The 18,135-nt window shown below is 35.0% G+C and overlaps 1 protein-coding gene across 2 annotated transcripts in view; it reads left to right on the top strand.

The window, feature by feature from the left end:
• Nucleotides 1-17,152, top strand: part of YWHAQ (tyrosine 3-monooxygenase/tryptophan 5-monooxygenase activation protein theta) — a 34,656-nt gene extending 17,504 nt beyond the window's left edge. For both annotated transcript variants that reach the window (XM_020992623.2, XM_020992622.2), the window contains exons 3-6: nucleotides 11,160-11,283; nucleotides 11,925-12,088; nucleotides 12,608-12,703; nucleotides 16,075-17,152. In XM_020992623.2, the coding sequence (XP_020848282.1) occupies nucleotides 11,160-11,283; nucleotides 11,925-12,088; nucleotides 12,608-12,703; nucleotides 16,075-16,134 (444 nt within the window). In that variant the 3' untranslated portion in view covers nucleotides 16,135-17,152. The remainder of the gene's footprint in view (nucleotides 1-11,159; nucleotides 11,284-11,924; nucleotides 12,089-12,607; nucleotides 12,704-16,074) is intronic.
• Nucleotides 17,153-18,135: the final 983 nt, after the last annotated feature.

Here is an 18,135-nt window from a genome sequence, read left to right as displayed (position 1 = left end):
TTTCTCATCTAATCTTTAAAAGTTCCCCAATTTAGCTATGCTATATGATCTTCTCAAGGCTAAGAGTCCACCCTCTTGTAGCTCCCTAAAAAGAGGCGTTTCTGTGCTTCAGTACTGATTTGGGATCCTCCCACCTGTGCATTCTGAACCTAATTTGCCTGCTCAATGATCCCATGCACACACCCAAACATTCTCTAGATTGACAAACTTTGTGTGCTCCATCCCAGTTACTGCATCACAAAATTTCACATACAATCAGTTATATCGGATTCTTGATCTTTTTTGTCTTGTGAAGCCTATGGACCTCTTCTCATAATTTTTTTAAATGCATAAAATCAAATACATAACATTACAAAGGAAACTATATTGAAGTATACTTATCAAAGGATCCTAGATCATCTTGTCCGTCCTTCCCCATTTTACAGTTGAACATGAGGCCCAGAGAGGGGAAGTGACCTGCCTAGGATCACACGGGCAGTAATCTCAAAAATGTAACATCATCACCCTGAAGGAGCAAGTATACTTAAAAATAAGTCCAAGATGTTGCAAGGTCATTATTAATATAATTTCTACTGCTATACCCTGTGGAACAGAGATGGGGGCCAGGGGAGGCAGATACTAAGATTTAGGGCTACTGACTCTATAGCCTCTCACTGCTGTGCTTTTTTAATTGCTTCATCTGCTTTTTGTAGTTCTCTTTTTTGCTCCTTACTATCGATGTATCTGTAAGTACCAAAACTTTTCTCATCTTTTAATTTGCTATGATTTTGGAAGTAAGATCACCAAGTTTGTAAAAATTGGGTATAAAGTAATATTCCTGAGGCAGGGCTCTGCTGAGTAAAGTAGGTGAGTTTATTAATATATGGATTTGTATGGTATCTCTTGGCTACTCAGACCTCTTCCATTTAAATGGGGATTCTGGGTATTTGGATCCCACATTGAAAATGTTACTAAGTTTCATATGTTCTGGGTATCTTCCATAATTATTTATTTTTCGTGCCCTGTTTCTAGCATTTCTGGAATTTTCCATCTTTGCTATTAGTAGTAGTGAGCTTCCTGTTCTACCAGGATTTTCCTCCTGTCCTAAATAGCTCTGTTCGATTTAGGTTTATGGTCTGTTTCCCTTACATTTGGCTTCAGGGCTCTCTCTGTCAGCCAACTTTTCCATTTCCTAAAGAGCATGATTTTTAACAGCGCTTGATGACTATAAGGTCAGCTGATCTCTTTTAAAAGAATTCTTTGTTGGGGCAGGTAGATGGTACAGTGGATAGAGCTCTGGCCTTGGAGTCAAGAAGACTTGAATTCAGATCCGGCCTCAAACACTTGACATGTACTAGCTGTGTGACTCTGGGCAAGTCACTTAACCCCTAATGCCTCACCACTACCACCCCCCAAAAAAGAAGAAGAATTATTTGGTTTGTTTGGTTTTTGGTGAGGCAGTTGAGGTTAAGTGACTTGCCGAGGGTCACACAGCTAATAAGTGTCAAGTGTCTGGTCTGAGACTGAATTTGAACTCAGATCCTCCTGACTCCAGGGCCAGTGTTGTATCTGTTGTGCCACCTAGCTGCCGCCCCCCCCAAGACCCCTCCTCCAGTTCTTTGTTTATTGCCTTTGTATACCTGTGTGTTTTTTAATGCAAACATCATGTCAGAATCCTAGTAGTAAAAAGGGAATGTTCAAGTTTCACTTACTGCCTGTGTAATCCTTGGCAAGTCTTTTCTGAGCCAGTTTTCGCGTCTACATTATCAGCTTCAGTATTGAGGGAAAATATTTTGTAAACCTCTAAATCATTAGAGTAGCTTTTAGTAATATAAATATGTGGCTAAATGACATTTTGTTCTAAGTAGCTGTCAGTCTTCTATTACCCAGTGCCAGTGATTAAGATGCCATATTCAGGGTTAGCTAACTGACAGCTGAGTTTTACATCTTAAGTCAACTGAGGCACAAAGAGGTTAAGTGACTTGCCCCAGAGTTATAGTAAATGTCTTGAAGCTACCTTTGAAGGTCAGGGCTTCCTGACTCCCAGCCCAATGCTTTATCCACTAACTGCTTTTTACAGCTTCTCTAACTACTGACTGTTTTAGACCCTGTGAGCTATGTTCTCGTCCCCCAGAGTCATATTAAGTATAAAGTTTTAATTTTCCCAAATTTCTTTTACTGTCCAATCTTAAACTAAGAACCTTACAAAACTACAGTCTCTTTAAGCATCTGTTCAATATAATTAGTTTGTTTCCATGTTGTGGTTGGTATAGCATGTTGATACTGCTCTGTGGTAGGTATATAAAATGTATTCTGTGAATGATAAATAGTGTATTTAAGTAGTTTACATTTCTTTTTTTGAATATTATTAATGACCGTCTAAAAAAGTTTCCAAAATTCAGACTTGGAAAAACTCTAGACATATTCACCTCATGGGCATTATATTGGCAAAGATGTTAAAAGATGAGAAAATGTTAGTAAGGCTGGGGAAGCAGGCATACTAATTAATTGAGGTAGAGTGAAATAAACAGAACCAGGACTTCATTCTCAATGACTAACTATATTTGAAAAGGAAGATAAAGTCTAAATAAATGAAAAAAGCAATAGTGGTCCTGGAAAACATAATGAAACCTATTTCCCTCCTCACTCCTGAGAGGTGAAGTTTATATGAGATCATGATTTTGTATGCATCATCAAATATGGTCACTGGTGTTCTTGCTTAATTGTTTTCCTTTGTTACAAGGAAAGATTCAATCTGGAGGAGAGAAATTTTGCCGCTGCATAAACAACTGTGGTGTTATTACAAAAGGCCTCAATAAAACATCTTTTTAAAGTTGGAATTATGCAACAGAAGTTATAAAAATCATTTATAATCTTTGATCCAACAATCCTACTACTGTGTTTATACAACCCAAGGAGATTGTTGAAAAGAAGAAAAGATGACAGTATTTTTATTTTTAAGAGGGAAAAAAACATAGCAGTACTTATAGCAAAAGGTTAAAAAGTTGTACCCAATGATTGATGCATAATGGAACAAACTGTGAAATGTAAATGCAATTTTGTGCTATAACAGTAATAACTAACAAATAAAGAAAGAATTCAATGAAATATCTGAAAATATATTAAACACTGATGCAGACGCAAAGTAAAGAGAAGTGCTTTCCCTCTGAGATTATTTTTCACCTGCTCTACCTAGAATGTAGTTAGTTATTTCTCTGTGGTCTCCCCTTTTAGAATATGAGTCCCTCTAGGTACAGGACAGCTTTTTGTCTATTTGTGTTCCCACCACTTAAACATAGTGCTTATCATATCATAAGTATATAAATAAATGCTTGTTAACTGATTGACAGGAAAACAGAACCAGAACAATATACTCAATATCTATCTTTAAATAAAGACAACCCATATTTAATTGATGTATACTTTTAATAATTGCATACATTGATGGATGTTGGAAATGTGTTATCACTTGAAGGCTTAAGAACTTATATACAGTGGCAAAGTGGCAAGATCACTTGTTTTGAACTCAAAAGACTTGGGTTGTACTCTTAGATCTTCCATTTATTGACTCTAACTTTAGGCAAGTCACTTCGTTGTACTGGACCTGCGTTTCCTTATCTATAAAATCAGAGAAGTTTGGCTAATAAATTATTTTCATGCGCCCTTCCTGCTCCAAATCTATGATTCTATAACTTCAAATGATAACTCATAAGCACTAACATTCAAAACTCATAAAAAATAACATGTTTACAAATTGTACCAATTGAGTATAACAAAAAAGTCAGTCCTATATTCCTCTTAAGATTTATAAATATTTCTCTTCAATGGATGCCTAATTAACTAAACAGTTTAAATTCCTTCCTGATTTAAATATAAATCAAGATATTCAGTCAATTTATTAGGCTTAAATATTGAAATTGGGCACTTTTTTTAAAAAATTAGGTTGTTGGGTTATTTTTGGTACCACCCCTCGGGGCTTAAAATCCATTTAAACCCTTTTGCCTGGTCACTGGTTCTTGTAGCTTGAATAAGGGGTGGTGAAGGTGAGTCATTGTGATACAGTAGAACAGGTTTTGGCTAGGGAGTCAACCCGGTGCTACTCTTAGCTTTTGTCATTAATTGGCTGTTTTATTTCAAGGTCATTCAACCTCCCTGGGTCTTAGGTTTCCCAGTTGTAAAATAAGAGATGTAAGTTAAATTATGCCTAAGCTTCTAGCTTTGATTTTTTTTTTTTAGTGGTTTGGGGATAGGAGACTTTATAAATAATCTAGGATGTTTTTGATCAACCCTACCCCACAGTTTTCCTGACTATGCTACCACAGGATCTTCTCATTTTTGTGAATTATTCTGCAGGGAAAATAGAGGTAGAGTAGGACCACCAAGGGGATCACAAGGCATTTGATTTGAATGAAGTAGTTGTCTTTAATTTGAGTGGTCCCATCTCTTGACTGCCTGACAAATTTTTTTGAGGAAATTCAGCCAGGGATTCCCTAGTTTTAGTCTCCTGTGTCACCTACCTGCAAGAGTTTGGAGCTTAGAAAATTTCTAAAGAATTTTTCTAGGCTCTGTGGTCCATTAGATGCAGTCTAGACACTTCAAGTAAAGTGAGCTTTAAGTACCAAGCGAAATGCCATGAATTTGTCTGAGCCTATAGCCAAGTACCAGGAATGAGAGCATTTATTCCAGTATAGTCAATTTCATTTTGTGTTCTCCCAAGCTCTATTTTGAAAAAAGAGAATCTTTTATTGAGAACTTCTTAATGTTGCCTTCATGGAGTTAGCATAGGAAAGGATATAATCAAAACAGTGTTCACCCTATAGAACCACCGCTACTCTGAAGCAGGTAAAGGATTCCTTATAACAGATAACGTTCTGACCAGCCTCCAATCCCAATTTGATATTTTTACAAATGTAGTATATGGCAAACATTTGCTTTTCAGAAACACTTTACCAGTCAGTAAATAGCATGCCCCTTTTATACATTGTACAATAAGCTTTCATTTAACAAGATTTAGATTAGTAGAGTAACAATTTTGGTGTCCTCATGAGTTTTTTTAATGGAATTCTGTACATGAGAAGGTATACAGTTTTTTTCCCTATCTTGATAGGAGAAGGGAAGATAACTTTTTTTTTCTTCCAAAATTGAGCACCACTGACAGAAACAAGTCAGGCATTTAAAATAAAAAGTAAGTTTTCATTTTAAAGAGAATATACAAGATGTTGAATTTATTGTGATAACTAAGATATTTTTTGCTTTGTTATTAACCTTGTTATATATGCAGGGACTAAAGCTGTTGATATTCAAAAGTGGTTTTCTAAAATCATAACTCTTGATATTGGCATCCACATGGGTGTTTGTAAGAGATAACTTCTTTTTTTTTGTTTTCTTTTGTTTTGGTGAGGCAGTTGGGGTTAAATGACTTGCCCAGAGTCACACAGCTAGTTAAGTGTCAAGTGTCTGAGGCCAGATTTGAACTCAGGTCCTCCTGACTCCTGGGCCGGTGCTCTAACTGCTCTGCCCACCTGCCCTGATAACTTCATTTTTGTTGGCCCTCCCCTACCTAGTGAGGTTCCCTTATAAGAAAGAATAATTTTTTTTAAAAAAGAAGAGCAGAGAAAAGTGTCTTCATGTTTGGGGCCCAGCACAGTCTTTAAAATTTTGCTGCATTTATTTTCTGTTATTTTGTGATAGCTGTTCTTTGATTTACATTGTTGTGGTGGTTTTGTATATTGTTTACCTGACTCTACTTCACCAATAAGTATTTATTAAACAGCACTAACTTTATGTAAATCAGTGGATACAGTGGTTAGAGGCAGGATTCAGAACTGGTCTTTCCTAACTGTTTTAAACTAAATGTCTTTTCACTATACTGAGCTCTGTTCCCTAGTTTCCTTCCATTACCCACTCCCTCATCCCCATGGGTAAAATGGCAAATGGAATTTGCACTCAGAACAGAGAGCCAGTTAGAGATAGAGCTGGTAACCAAAATAATGGGTGGTTGAGCCTTTATTGAAGACTCAACAGAATGTTTCTCAGAAACTAAAATGTCTTTTTGACACTTAGATAAATGTAAAAATTTGTGTCAGTTTAAAAAGAAATAGTTCCACAGATAGAATTAATAGTGGGGGGTTTGCTCTCTGATGTGGTAACTTGGCTTATTTCCTCCCTCAGAGAACTCTAAAAAGGTAAAATGTTCCTAGTAGAGTTTAACAGTGACTTTGAACGCTTATGAGGGAAGGCTCTCCTCCCTTCCCTTTTCTCTTTAGTTATGATCTGTCCTGTTTGAAGTGCTCTGTTCAGCATCATATGTAACCAAAAGAAATCCCGCTTAAAGAAAAGATTGGGGAACCTTCCATTTGTCCTCTGAGCCTTTAAACATTAGTGAGGTGTATTGGCTAAGGAAGTTTTCAAAGAAGGGCTACTGTGTAATTTATAAGAATGTGCTATATTTGAACTTGGGGAATATGGACCCATATGCCAAATTTTTAACTAAGTCTAGGGAAGGCCTATGGCAAATAAAAATGCCAAATCAGATACTCTTTGTACAGGCTTTCAATTAGCTCTTTTATCTGGAGGGTTTTTCTTAATCAAGGAGTTACTTGCTTACTTTATATATGACATTTTAAAAATAATTTTTAAAGCTTAATTCTGAGGTTATAGATCTGAAGTAGCTACATCCTATGTAACTACTATCTGCTACCACACTTTGATCACATTGGTGAGCCATTAAGTAGAACTCATTGTTTTTGTGGTTTTCTTTAATTGGGCTAGTATGTAAATCTCTGCTATTGATAGCATATAAAGAGACAGAAGAATTATTCTGTACCTGTTGTTTCCTTCACAGAGAGCTAGTGGCATCTGACAAAGAACCATGATACCTGGCTGAAACTCCAGGATGGAAGTAATGCACAAGTCACTTTATAAAAGCCCAACACTGTAAATCGTACGTAACAGCTATATGCAAACTAGTAGTGAAAGTTAATATTTTTAGAAGGAAAATCTTTATTTGGCACTTTGTGGCCTAGTAGTTACTAATGAAGTAGCTATTTCACATATCATTAGAACCTGCAGAAGGCAGAGGAATAAGCAGATCCCACAGCAGTATAAAATGATTGGGGGGGAGGGGAGGGAAGAGCAAAAATATTATATATATATCTTCTTTTTCTGTGCCAGGCTATGATATTATTTCTCATCTTTTAATCCCCACAATCACCGCCTCCTTTCTCCTAACATGGTACCTTAAGGTATAAAGTTGTAAAAAATTCCTGATCAAAAGCTTCTTTAAAATGTGTGTGTGTGTGTGTGGTGTGTGTGTGTTGTGTGTGTGCACACGTGTGTATTTAGTGGTGAGCATTTTTCCAGGGAAGTCTATTTGATAAAATCTTTTCTGGCTGTCATTTATGTTGGCTAATAAGGATATGAAAGAAGTTCTGAAACAAAACTGAAAAAAGTTATAGTGCTAATATCTAACTCTAGGTTCATTGTCATCATTGATTAGTGAAAGTAAAACTATAGGAGAGAAAAATTAATAATTGAATTTGTGAAAATAATTTGTATCATGGGAAAGATGAATTTTTTTCCAAATAACTAAGACTATGTTGATAATATACCGTGGTAGAAATTATTCCTTAACACTTTTGTCCAGTGGACATTGTTAATTTTATAATGAAACAAACTCATAGATCATAAGATAACAGTTCTAATACTGTAATTATTGTGTGGTAACCACCAAATGAGAACTCTAAAGTTGCTGACATTTCCCCCTAGTGGCTGGGTTTGGCTTTTCATGGTCCCTGATGTCATCTAACCCTGCCCACGCAGTTAACTTCTGGTGATTTGGTATTTCAGCTTAATTTTTTTTATCTAGGTTTCAGCTGGCAGAATCTTTTAGAAGGACATTCCCATTTCAGTATGTACATCTGCTGATGCTTTCTGATGAGTTCTTTTGTTTAAATATTTTGAATTTTTTCATGGAGTTCTAAAAATAAGTGGTTAAGTATGTATATCTAATAATTTTCTTCCAGTTAATTTGAATGTTATCCTTTTTGAAGAAGCAGAGGACAGTGGTATCAACTAACTATATGAAATAAAATTTTTTAAAAACCTAAGTTTTTACTTTTAACACTGAATTTCTTAATAATTTAACATATTTTAATAATTTAACAACTTGATTAACAACAAATCCAGAGTGCTTAATTTATGATATCTGATATTTTAAGGGTGTGGTCTTTCCAAATAGTAGATCACATGATGAGAAGTTCATATGTATTCAGGCTGTGTACATTGTAAACAGTATTTAAACATACTGCCTGCTAGCTATTAAAAATATTTGAGGCAGTAATGCAAAAACAAGTTTAATCAACTTTATGCAAAATACTATGAATTTATAATTTTGGGGGTTTTTATTATTTACACAAAATAAAATGATTCATTAATAGTTTTTGTTGAGTCTTATGAGAACTAGTATTTAATTATTCTGAAGATGTAATTTAGGTTAAAGCATACATATCAAAATCCAACTTTAGATTTACATCTTTGATGGTTGCTCTCACCTTTAATCTTCTGCATTTAAATGAAAAGAACATATTTTTATGTTACCAACTGGGTTGAAACATTGCCCAGAGTTTGGCCATATAGCCAGGCATTTCAAGTGCTTACAACTATGTTGGTCTAGTACTAGTTCATGTGTGCTAGCTAATTTAGGTATTTTAAAACTTTTGTTGCCAGAAAATATCAGAATATGCAGGCTTCTTTAGCTAAATAGTCTTGTAATAATAAGTACATTTGAATCCAGGTTATCGCATGATTAGTGCGTGTCAGGTGTTGCATTATAATTCCTGATTTAAAAACAGCAGCACAAGTTTCTGCTTTAGTGATTTCCAACAAACAGATCTACTAAAGTTACATTATTGTGAGAGTACTCAAAGCTTTATCACCACTTGGTACGTTGGTATCTCTAGTGAACCAAGGTAACTTAAGATTTATAAAGCCCTTGATAGGTGCCAAAGATACTGATGGTACATAGCAGTAAGTTTTTCAGTTTTCAGTTAGTACTGCAATATTCACTAATTCAGATTATGAAGAGATAACGCTAATTTCTTAAATAATAACAGACTTGTTATTTTGAAGTATTTTACCTTGAAAGATTAGGATTCGGGTGATTGGAACCTGGTCATGGTTTTTCAGTGAGCTTGCTGCAAGACCTTTTGGCAAATCATTTAACCTTAGCCTGTTTCCTCATCTTATCAGAGAAATTCATTGTAGTGACTGCCTTAGCACATTGGATGTTCAGAGATGGAAATTCCCTCTACCAATTTAAATCACTCATGTTTGTAATTTAGTGGATCTGTTCTCAAAGTCTGTATAGAACCTCTTTTAGGGGATTCATGAGATCAAAACTATTTTCATAATAATAGTGAGAAGTTTTAAATTTCTAGTATGGTACATATCAATAGATATAATCCACCTAAGCAAAAGCTCTTTGAGGGTTCCTCAAGAGTGTAAAGAGATCCGTGAGACCAAAAGGTTTTATAGCAGTCAACTTAGTAGATAAATCTGAGTTGCTGAAGCACAGAGAAGTGAAATGATTTTACCCAGTCACAAAGCTAGTAAGTTCAAAGTAGGAGCTAGTAAGTCTAAAGTAGGTCTTTTTAACTCAAAAAAGGCATTCTGTCTGCTTTTTAAGTTGCCACTTTTTTTTATGAGACTCAAGTGATATCATTTCTATAGCTTTGTACATTTAGCTGTTACAAATGATTTCTCTAGTTATTCAATGTTTGAGCTATTTTTAAGTAATTAAAGTACTTCCTTTTCTCTTCACTATTATACATAGATCTTCTTTGTATGTATAAGCCCTTTTATAAATAAATGCCAAATTAATGGTAGTGGAATAATGAATTTTTACTATGTTCTTAACCTGAGTTGTACTCCATAAATGTCTACTACATCTGACTACTGTAGGTCAAATTCTGGCATGATCCCAAGGAGGTAATTACTTTATTTTGTCTTTCTCTTTGAAATATTACTAAGAGACTTTATTTTTATGAAGTTTTATCATATGGAAATTGTCTTGTTCTTTACTATTTCTAGAATTTGCAAGTTGGTGGATGAGTTACAATAGCACATTTCTGGAACTCATTTGTTTCTGCTTGATTGTATGTTAGTGGCTCTCTTTGATTTAATTATTGAAGACATAGGAGAGTGGGGTAGAAATCTATAAATGCACAGATACCCTTTTTTAGCATCTACAACAAGAGAGGGGAGTAGTTGAATATGAAACTGCCATAATCTTAAAACATATTAGAATAGCCTTTGGTGTAGTACCTTGAGTATTTGGATAGCATCTCAGTCATCATGTGGAACATCTAGGAGGTAACTCTAAGGTGTTCTAGTCACCCTACCTAGAAATCTTGTCAGCCTAGATCAAGACCTAAATTCCTAGTTTAAGCCAAGAGTAGTAGCTTTCTCTCTCCAAAGACTGCTGCAAGTTTACTTTTCTCATCAGAATTCATGATAAGAGTACAAAGCAACTCACTTGAGTAGCAATTTGTATCAATTTTGATCTGGTTATGCTGTGCAGACTCTAGCCCTGATATGCCATTATTTTTGCTATCTCTCTTGCCTAGAGCATTGCTCAATGTCAAATATTTTTGACTTTAAGGATGATTAAATTTTTTTAAAGGCTTTGTCTAGAGACTTTCATTTGTATGTATTTTTTTTAATCAACCCTTCCCCTTCTCTCCCCCCCAAAAGAAAAAACAAAACAAAGCAGAGGGGCATCTCTTGCTATTTATTTGTTAAGACTTAGGATGTGTTAATTTTCTGTACTTTCCTACCTATTTTCCTCTGTTCTGGATCCATCAGGAGGGTGTTTTGAACTAAATAATAATTCTAACTTCCAGATAGTGTAATATGTTATAATGTTAACTTTGGAACCAGAAGATGTTTGCCACAGGCAAATTAGTACAAAGATTACTAGGAGAATAAAGTTAAAGTAAAAGCAAAAGCAAACTGATCCCTGCCTTCTAAAGATTTGCTATATAGTGATTGTTGTAATATCACTGTTCAGTTAAGAAGTAAAATATACAGCACGCAGAAACGTGCATCATTATAAATTTTTGCATTCAAATAAATAACTTGTAGTGATATCTAGCTGTATTGGTATGACATTTTTCTTTCAGGAATTGTTGGATAAGTTTTTAATAGCCAATGCGACTAATCCAGAGAGCAAAGTCTTCTATCTGAAAATGAAGGGAGACTACTTCCGGTACCTTGCTGAAGTAGCGTGTGGCGATGATCGAAAACGTAAGCATGCTTTGTTTGAGATGTCCCTGATACTCTTAAAGCAACTTGCAGTTAGTTAGAACTGGGACTTGTAGGGAATATTCAGGCAAAGATCTAGATTCTGCAATGCCCCCAAATAAGGGGGAATGATCAAGTGAGAAAGGCACAAAATGTGTGGTGATGGATTATGGAGTCTGTGAGGAAAAAATAATGACCTTTCTCTTCCTTCTCCTTCTGAATACTGGAAGTTCAAGGATGATAGGTTAGGGGTATTCCTTCTACCATACAGATTACAGGGTTTGTTTCATCCCCTGTAGCTAACCTTGTGATGAACCTTTAAATGGCCCTTTCTAAAACTGAGGAGCTATAGGACCCAAGAGGATTGTTGTAATTTAAATTTAATTTTTTTCTTCTACCTTTCATTAAACTAAACCAAACAAGGACCAAGCTGATCTTCATATATAATAAATGGTAATTGGATTAATTTTTATTATTTCTACTGTATTATTGAATAAAGATTATAGTTTTAAATGAAAACTAGAATAGTATGTCTACTAAGAGAAAGGTTCCTTCCACCAAAATTTTAAGCTCATGTGTCAGAAGATGCTAAATAACTTGGGTAGGGATTTTCAGTCTTTTTTTTTTTTTCTCCCCCTTTACAGAAACAATAGATAATTCCCAAGGAGCTTATCAAGAAGCATTTGACATCAGCAAGAAAGAGATGCAACCTACACATCCAATTCGCCTGGGGCTAGCTCTTAACTTTTCTGTATTTTACTATGAGATCCTTAATAACCCAGAGCTTGCCTGCACATTGGCTAAAACGGTAAGGGGTTTTTTCAGAAATTGTAAACATGTTGAAATGTTCATAAAAGTTAATTTCAGATGTTTTGTAGAAATGCTTTAATGGCTTTCGGTTCCTTCCATTTTCTCTTCCCCTTGTCTCTTAACTCTGAAGGAAATCGTTTTTCTAGATTTGGATTTTAAAATCTTAAAGTAATTTTTCTAATACCTGTGTTTTATTAGTTAATTGTCTCCTGAGTAAGAGGAAGTTGACTGGTCATTAGTGACTGAAATAGTTCACATTTGTCCAAAATGGGCTAGTAAAGTGATATAGTATAACCTCTAGGAGTAATAAGAAATACTTGGTTTTGAACTGTAGAAGAAACAGTATAGAACTACAAGTCATACTCAATGAGTTCAGTATTTCATAATCTCAGAGAATAGTCTTTAACTTTCATATACATTGGCAGTATTTTAAAATTAAGACATCTGTGAAATTTACAGCTTGACTTACTGTATCTTCGTAAGTACAAATGTTTACTGACTATATGTTTCTTATCAGGCTTTTGATGAGGCTATTGCAGAACTTGATACACTGAACGAAGACTCCTACAAAGACAGTACCCTTATCATGCAGTTGCTTAGAGACAACCTAACAGTAAGGTTTTTTTGTGTGTGTTGCTTACTTTCCATATCCAAAATAAAAGTATTAAGAAAAACCTGATCCCTTTCATAGTTTTGGAGGCTGATATAGGTAGATGGGTTAGCTTTGGAAGGAAAATGGTAGAACTATAGAATGTAGGCAAGTAACTGGGAGGGAAGTGAACTGAATATTGAGTATTGCATATTTTACTTCAGTATAAATAGCAATAAAGTTATCTTATCTCTCTCCTGCAAGAATTTATTCTAGGGTGAGGTTATTGAAATTCTTTCCTCAATGATATCTCTGGGTTGTGTTAAAGCTACCTCTAAACTTGATAAACAGTAACTAATTACTAATTTTAGGATCTTGTCTGTAACATTGCTATAGGGGGCTATATTCTCTCATAGTATTGAGCACTTGAGAAACACTGTGGTATGTATATTACATAGAGAGCTGGGACCTTGTTTCATAAGGTCTGCCTCTGGTACATATTGGCTTGTGACCCTGGGCAAGTTGGTTAATTTTTCAACCCTCATACAACTCTCTCAAGACTGTATCTGAGTTGCAGAGAGTATGCTAGCTTGTATCAGTAGAGAGAGTTACTTCATCTGAGAGTTCTTTATACCAGTGAAATCATAAGTCTACTCCTTATCCTCCATATAATTTTGTCTATATTCTTCAAGGCTGACTTTGAAACAAAGAGAATGGGAACTTGTAGCAAGATAGAAAATTATTCAGTTATGGAGGGGGGAGAGGTTGGAAGAGGTAGAGTGTAAATTGAGGACATACAGGATTTTACAATTAAGGATGCAGTTTTATACATCAGTGTTCTGGGTCAAAGTAGAAATAATAAATTATAGGATGTTGATGTGGTTTTGAAGGGACAGTCTAATAAAATATAGGTAGATCTTCCAGCCTTGATGAAATTGATTATACAGTTATATTTTGATTAATAAGAACATGCAATTAGGGTATAAGCTAATGTTGCTGCTAAATTGTTTCTACTCCTTTTCCCACTTAAACCAAAACCTCCTCTTGTCTATCTGTGTGTCACTTTTCAGATCTGTCTCTTGCTCATTAGAGGCAAAATATGAAGGTGACAAATAGTTGGAGCTGAAAGTTATCTTGGAGTCTTACAGATCCTATAGTAAATGATATGCTTAAAACATTTGACATACCATCTCAAGCTTTATATAGCTAGTTAACTTCAGTAATAGAAGATTCTTTATCTTAAAACTTTAAAATTAACTTTTGATATGTGGTATTAAAAACCTAGAGAATAACCTAGAAATAAAGTATAGAACCATTTTGTTTTGTGTGACCCAACCCTAAGACTGGAGAAATTTTTTCAGGCTCTGAGTAATCATACATGATTACAATACATTAGGTTACAGTACTTGACTAAAATGTCATTTGTCATACTTTATCAATAAGCCTGTTCAGTTTGATAAAGTGGGGAGGATAAGCATGGAAACTGAATATGTAGTCATTATCCTCCAAATATAAGCAATAGCTGTAATTATTTAGGAAGGAAGTACCAGTGGAGAGAAAATCTGTCAAATGCTGTTATAAAGTAAAAATGAAGTTAGTAAGATTATTATTCTTACCAAACATAACTGCTGTATCCTTCATGTGCCCTGGGTCTGAATACAGTCTTTTTTTTTGTATGTTTGTCAAATTGAAATACCAACAAACATTTTCATAAACACAAAAGCAAAGAGAATTACATAAAAAAACTTTGATTCTTAGTCTAAAGTATGAATTTAATATGGAGTACTAAACTGCCCTGATTATTTGTCCCTTTTTAAATTTCTTTCTGCTTTCTTCTGATTCTTTAAAAATGCTTTTCATCTATATTCTTGTCCTTTTGTTTGTTTCACTATCTTCTATTTTACTATTCACCATCTCCCTAGCACCCCTTCCCCCCCCCAAAAAAAGCCCTCCTTTGTAACAAATAAGTATTATCAAATAGGACACATCCACATATTGGCTATGTCTGAAAATGCATGTCTCTTTCTGTACCTCTAATCCATCACCTCTCTGGTAAGAGGTGAGGAAACATGTGATTTATCAACATTACGCTCACATGTGTGCACATACACATATAAGTGCTTTGCACATAGGTCTTCATAAATGTTAATTGCATTGAATGGTAATAGTCTTCTTGTTTGATAAGTTATTTGATAAACTGATTAACTCTTTAAGTGTTTGCCCTAATGCTAGTTGTTGTGGGGAATACAGAGGTGAGTATAAGACTTGATTGTTCCCTTCAGGGGGCTAATTAATTAGTCAGTTTGAGGAGACAATTACATGAAACAGTGGCGTTAAATAAAAAAGAAATGAATAAATTATGCTACGGAGTGTGAAGAGAAAACAGCCCAGGAATGAGCCTTGGAAAATTTCTATGGTTAAAAGTGCAAGAGAAAGGGAAACTGTTGCAGGAAACAGAAGAATTACAACATTATAGACCTATAAATATTTTAAAGATGGAGCAGACCTATGTATGTTTTGAAGGTAGAAGGGTAGAAGCCCTCAGAGTTGGGGAAAGTTTGCTTTACAGAAAATTGCTTTATAGTGAACTAGCTCTGTTATAGTCAACTCTTCTGTTCTTGCCAACTTACTATAGTGGTCTGGTTAACATGTCCCCAAGACGTCTCCAGAGCTTACAAGAGATATTTAGGTAAATTGCATAGTAAAGTTCAGTAGGCTCTCACTGTTTCTCAACAACTATGAAATCTAAGTTATATTCTTTTATAAAGTAATTGTCTTCCTGGCACTGCCATGTAAGGATCTGTTCTGTATAGTCATCCTTGATAAATGGTAATTAAGTTTTCACTTGGTCATATCAAGAGACAAGGAGCTTGCTACTTTATGAGATTAGTTCTTATATAAAAGAGAAATTTTTTTTTTGCACTGTGCCCCCAGCATCCACTGCTGATTTCAGTTCTCTGGCACTACACAAAACAAGACTACATCCTCTTGTATGTAACATAACAGCTCTTCAACTATTTGAACACAGCTGTAACACTAGTGGCTAGTTTTAGCGTTTCAAAATGTTCTGTTTACCCTAATTAAATTTTCTTCACGTAATTATTTTTAAAGCAAAAGGATCACGTTGGTTAACTGGATAAGAATATTAAGTTTCAAAGGATACCATATTCTGTGATTGTGTGCTTTATAGTTGAGCATAACTTTTAAGCCAAAAGATTGATACTTTTAGATGTTTGTATAGTACCATACAAGGAAGTTTTTATAAAAAATCATTTAAGAACATGTTTAGTGAGATAACATCACCAAATCTATAATATTTGTTTTGTTAAGAGACTTGGCATGATAATTGAATGTATCTAGAAATAACAATACCATGTGGTTTTTTTTCTTTCTAGTTATGGACATCAGACAGTGCAGGAGAAGAATGTGATGCTGCAGAAGGTGCAGAAAATTAAGATTCATACAGGGTGTCATCTTCCTCTCTAAGAAACCTTTTTACACGTCTCCATTCCTTATAGCTCCACTTGGATTTCCTATAGCAAAGAAAACCCATCCATGTGTATGGAAATCAGTCGTTTATAGTCTTTTCACACTGCAGCTTTGGGAAAACTCCATTCCTTGATTTGTGTTTGTCCTGGCCTTCCTGGTGTGCGGTTACTGCTGTAGAAAAGTATTAATAGCTTCATTTCATATAAACATAAGTAACTTCCAAACACTTATGTAGAGGACTAAAGTGTATCTGGTATTTAAAAATCTGAACCAGTTCTGCAAGTGACTGTGTTTTGTATTACAGTGAAGATATGAAAATGTAGTTAAATGCAACTCAAGTGTTTTACATAGCTTCCCCCCACCTACCCCCCCATATTCCCACCTTATTTTTCAGTGTTTTCCTTTCAGCAAACAACTTTCACATGCTCTTCTTATGTATTCCTTTTAGGGAGGAATCTGGAAGTATTGGGTCAAATGGAAACAAGTTTGGCATTTTAGAGTTAGGGATCACAAACTGAAATATGCCTACTGTAAAATAAGTCCTGTGACAGCACGAAGTTTTCTTACTCTTCAGTTGCTGCTGTTTCATTTGACAGTTTCCCTGTCTTGATTAAAAGTTCACTCACACTCCTGCCTTTGTAGTTCTGGTGTCCAGTTTACTATGTAATAGAAGTAGCATGTAACTACCAGAATACAAATGTTGCTTTTTGGCAAATTAAAGTGCATGTCATTTCTTAATACACTAGAATGGGGGAAACCATTGGAAATACACGAGTCCAGGCCTAACATTTTTAGTACTTTTCCATGCAGATTTGTGCACATGTGAGAGGGTGTCACGTTTGTCCAGTGATCGTTACTTAGAAAGTTTGGACCACTATTGTGTGTTGCTAATCATTGATTGTAGTCCCAAAAAAGCCTTGTGAAAATGTTATGCCCTATGTAACAGCAAAGTAACATAAAATAAAATTACATTTTATAAACCAATTATTTTATTTACTCTTGCTTTGTAAGAATTGCATACCATTCTTTTAAAGGTCAAATGAATTATCTGGCAGAGTACTTTCATCTTTAAAGTTCATTGACCCCAGAATGTTGCTTTGTATGCACAAACTGCACCCATATTTCTACACTTGGTGACACTTGCCCAGTGGAGGACTATCTGTCTTTGTGGAACTGACAAAAGTTACAGCTTCAGAATTCTACGACATGAGATTTTAAAGGATATGGGGGTTTTTTCCTCCCTCTTTATCTCTATCTTCTTCTTCCCCCCACCCACTCCCTTACTCTCACCAGTGCTTAGCATGGTACCCTGGCACATAGGTGGTTCTTAGTAAATGCTTGTTGACTTTTTCTGGGAAACATGTTTAAATACAAATTATATCTGATTCTTTCAACTGATCCTCCTGGCATGATTCTGAAGCCTTTCACTAACGTTTTTATGGGGCCTGGAACTGAAGAAAATACTGTAAATATGGTTTGAATATTCTTTATAGGAACCTCTGTTCTTAGTGCTTAGTTAATGGGGGGAAATGTGGATATTTATTCAATATTAAGTCCAGTACTCTAGTACAGAAAATTGTAGTAGATTCTAGGTGAAAGGTATACATTTCAGAAGTGGCTAGACTACTTCTTAGGTATAATACACTGGTGATTCATTCTTATATGAAGTGGAACTAGATAGCCACTGGAGTCCCTTCCAACTCTGAAATTCTGTGATTCTGTAACTAAGATTGTTGGGAGGTAGGGGGTTAAGTTCTAATTCTTGTGACTTAGCTGATATTTTCTTTTTACTAATTTCAAATTAATTTTCCAAAGCAGATTAGGATTTTGCAGTTAGTCCCACAGCTAATTTGTCAGCATTTGTTTGTTTCTTTAATTTTGGGACCTAGAACTCATAATTTGTAGTAAATAGCAATTTTGGTGTCACTAGATATTGCTAAAAGTAAAAATGGGACTTTTCATATTTA

The sequence above is a fragment of the Phascolarctos cinereus genome, unplaced genomic scaffold (genome assembly GCF_003287225.1).
Source record: "Phascolarctos cinereus isolate Bilbo 61053 unplaced genomic scaffold, phaCin_HiC Scaffold_2;HRSCAF=192, whole genome shotgun sequence".
Lineage (NCBI taxonomy): Eukaryota > Metazoa > Chordata > Mammalia > Diprotodontia > Phascolarctidae > Phascolarctos > Phascolarctos cinereus.
The sequence above is the reverse complement of the archived record's forward strand: the minus strand, read 5'-3'. Positions and strand labels throughout refer to the sequence as shown.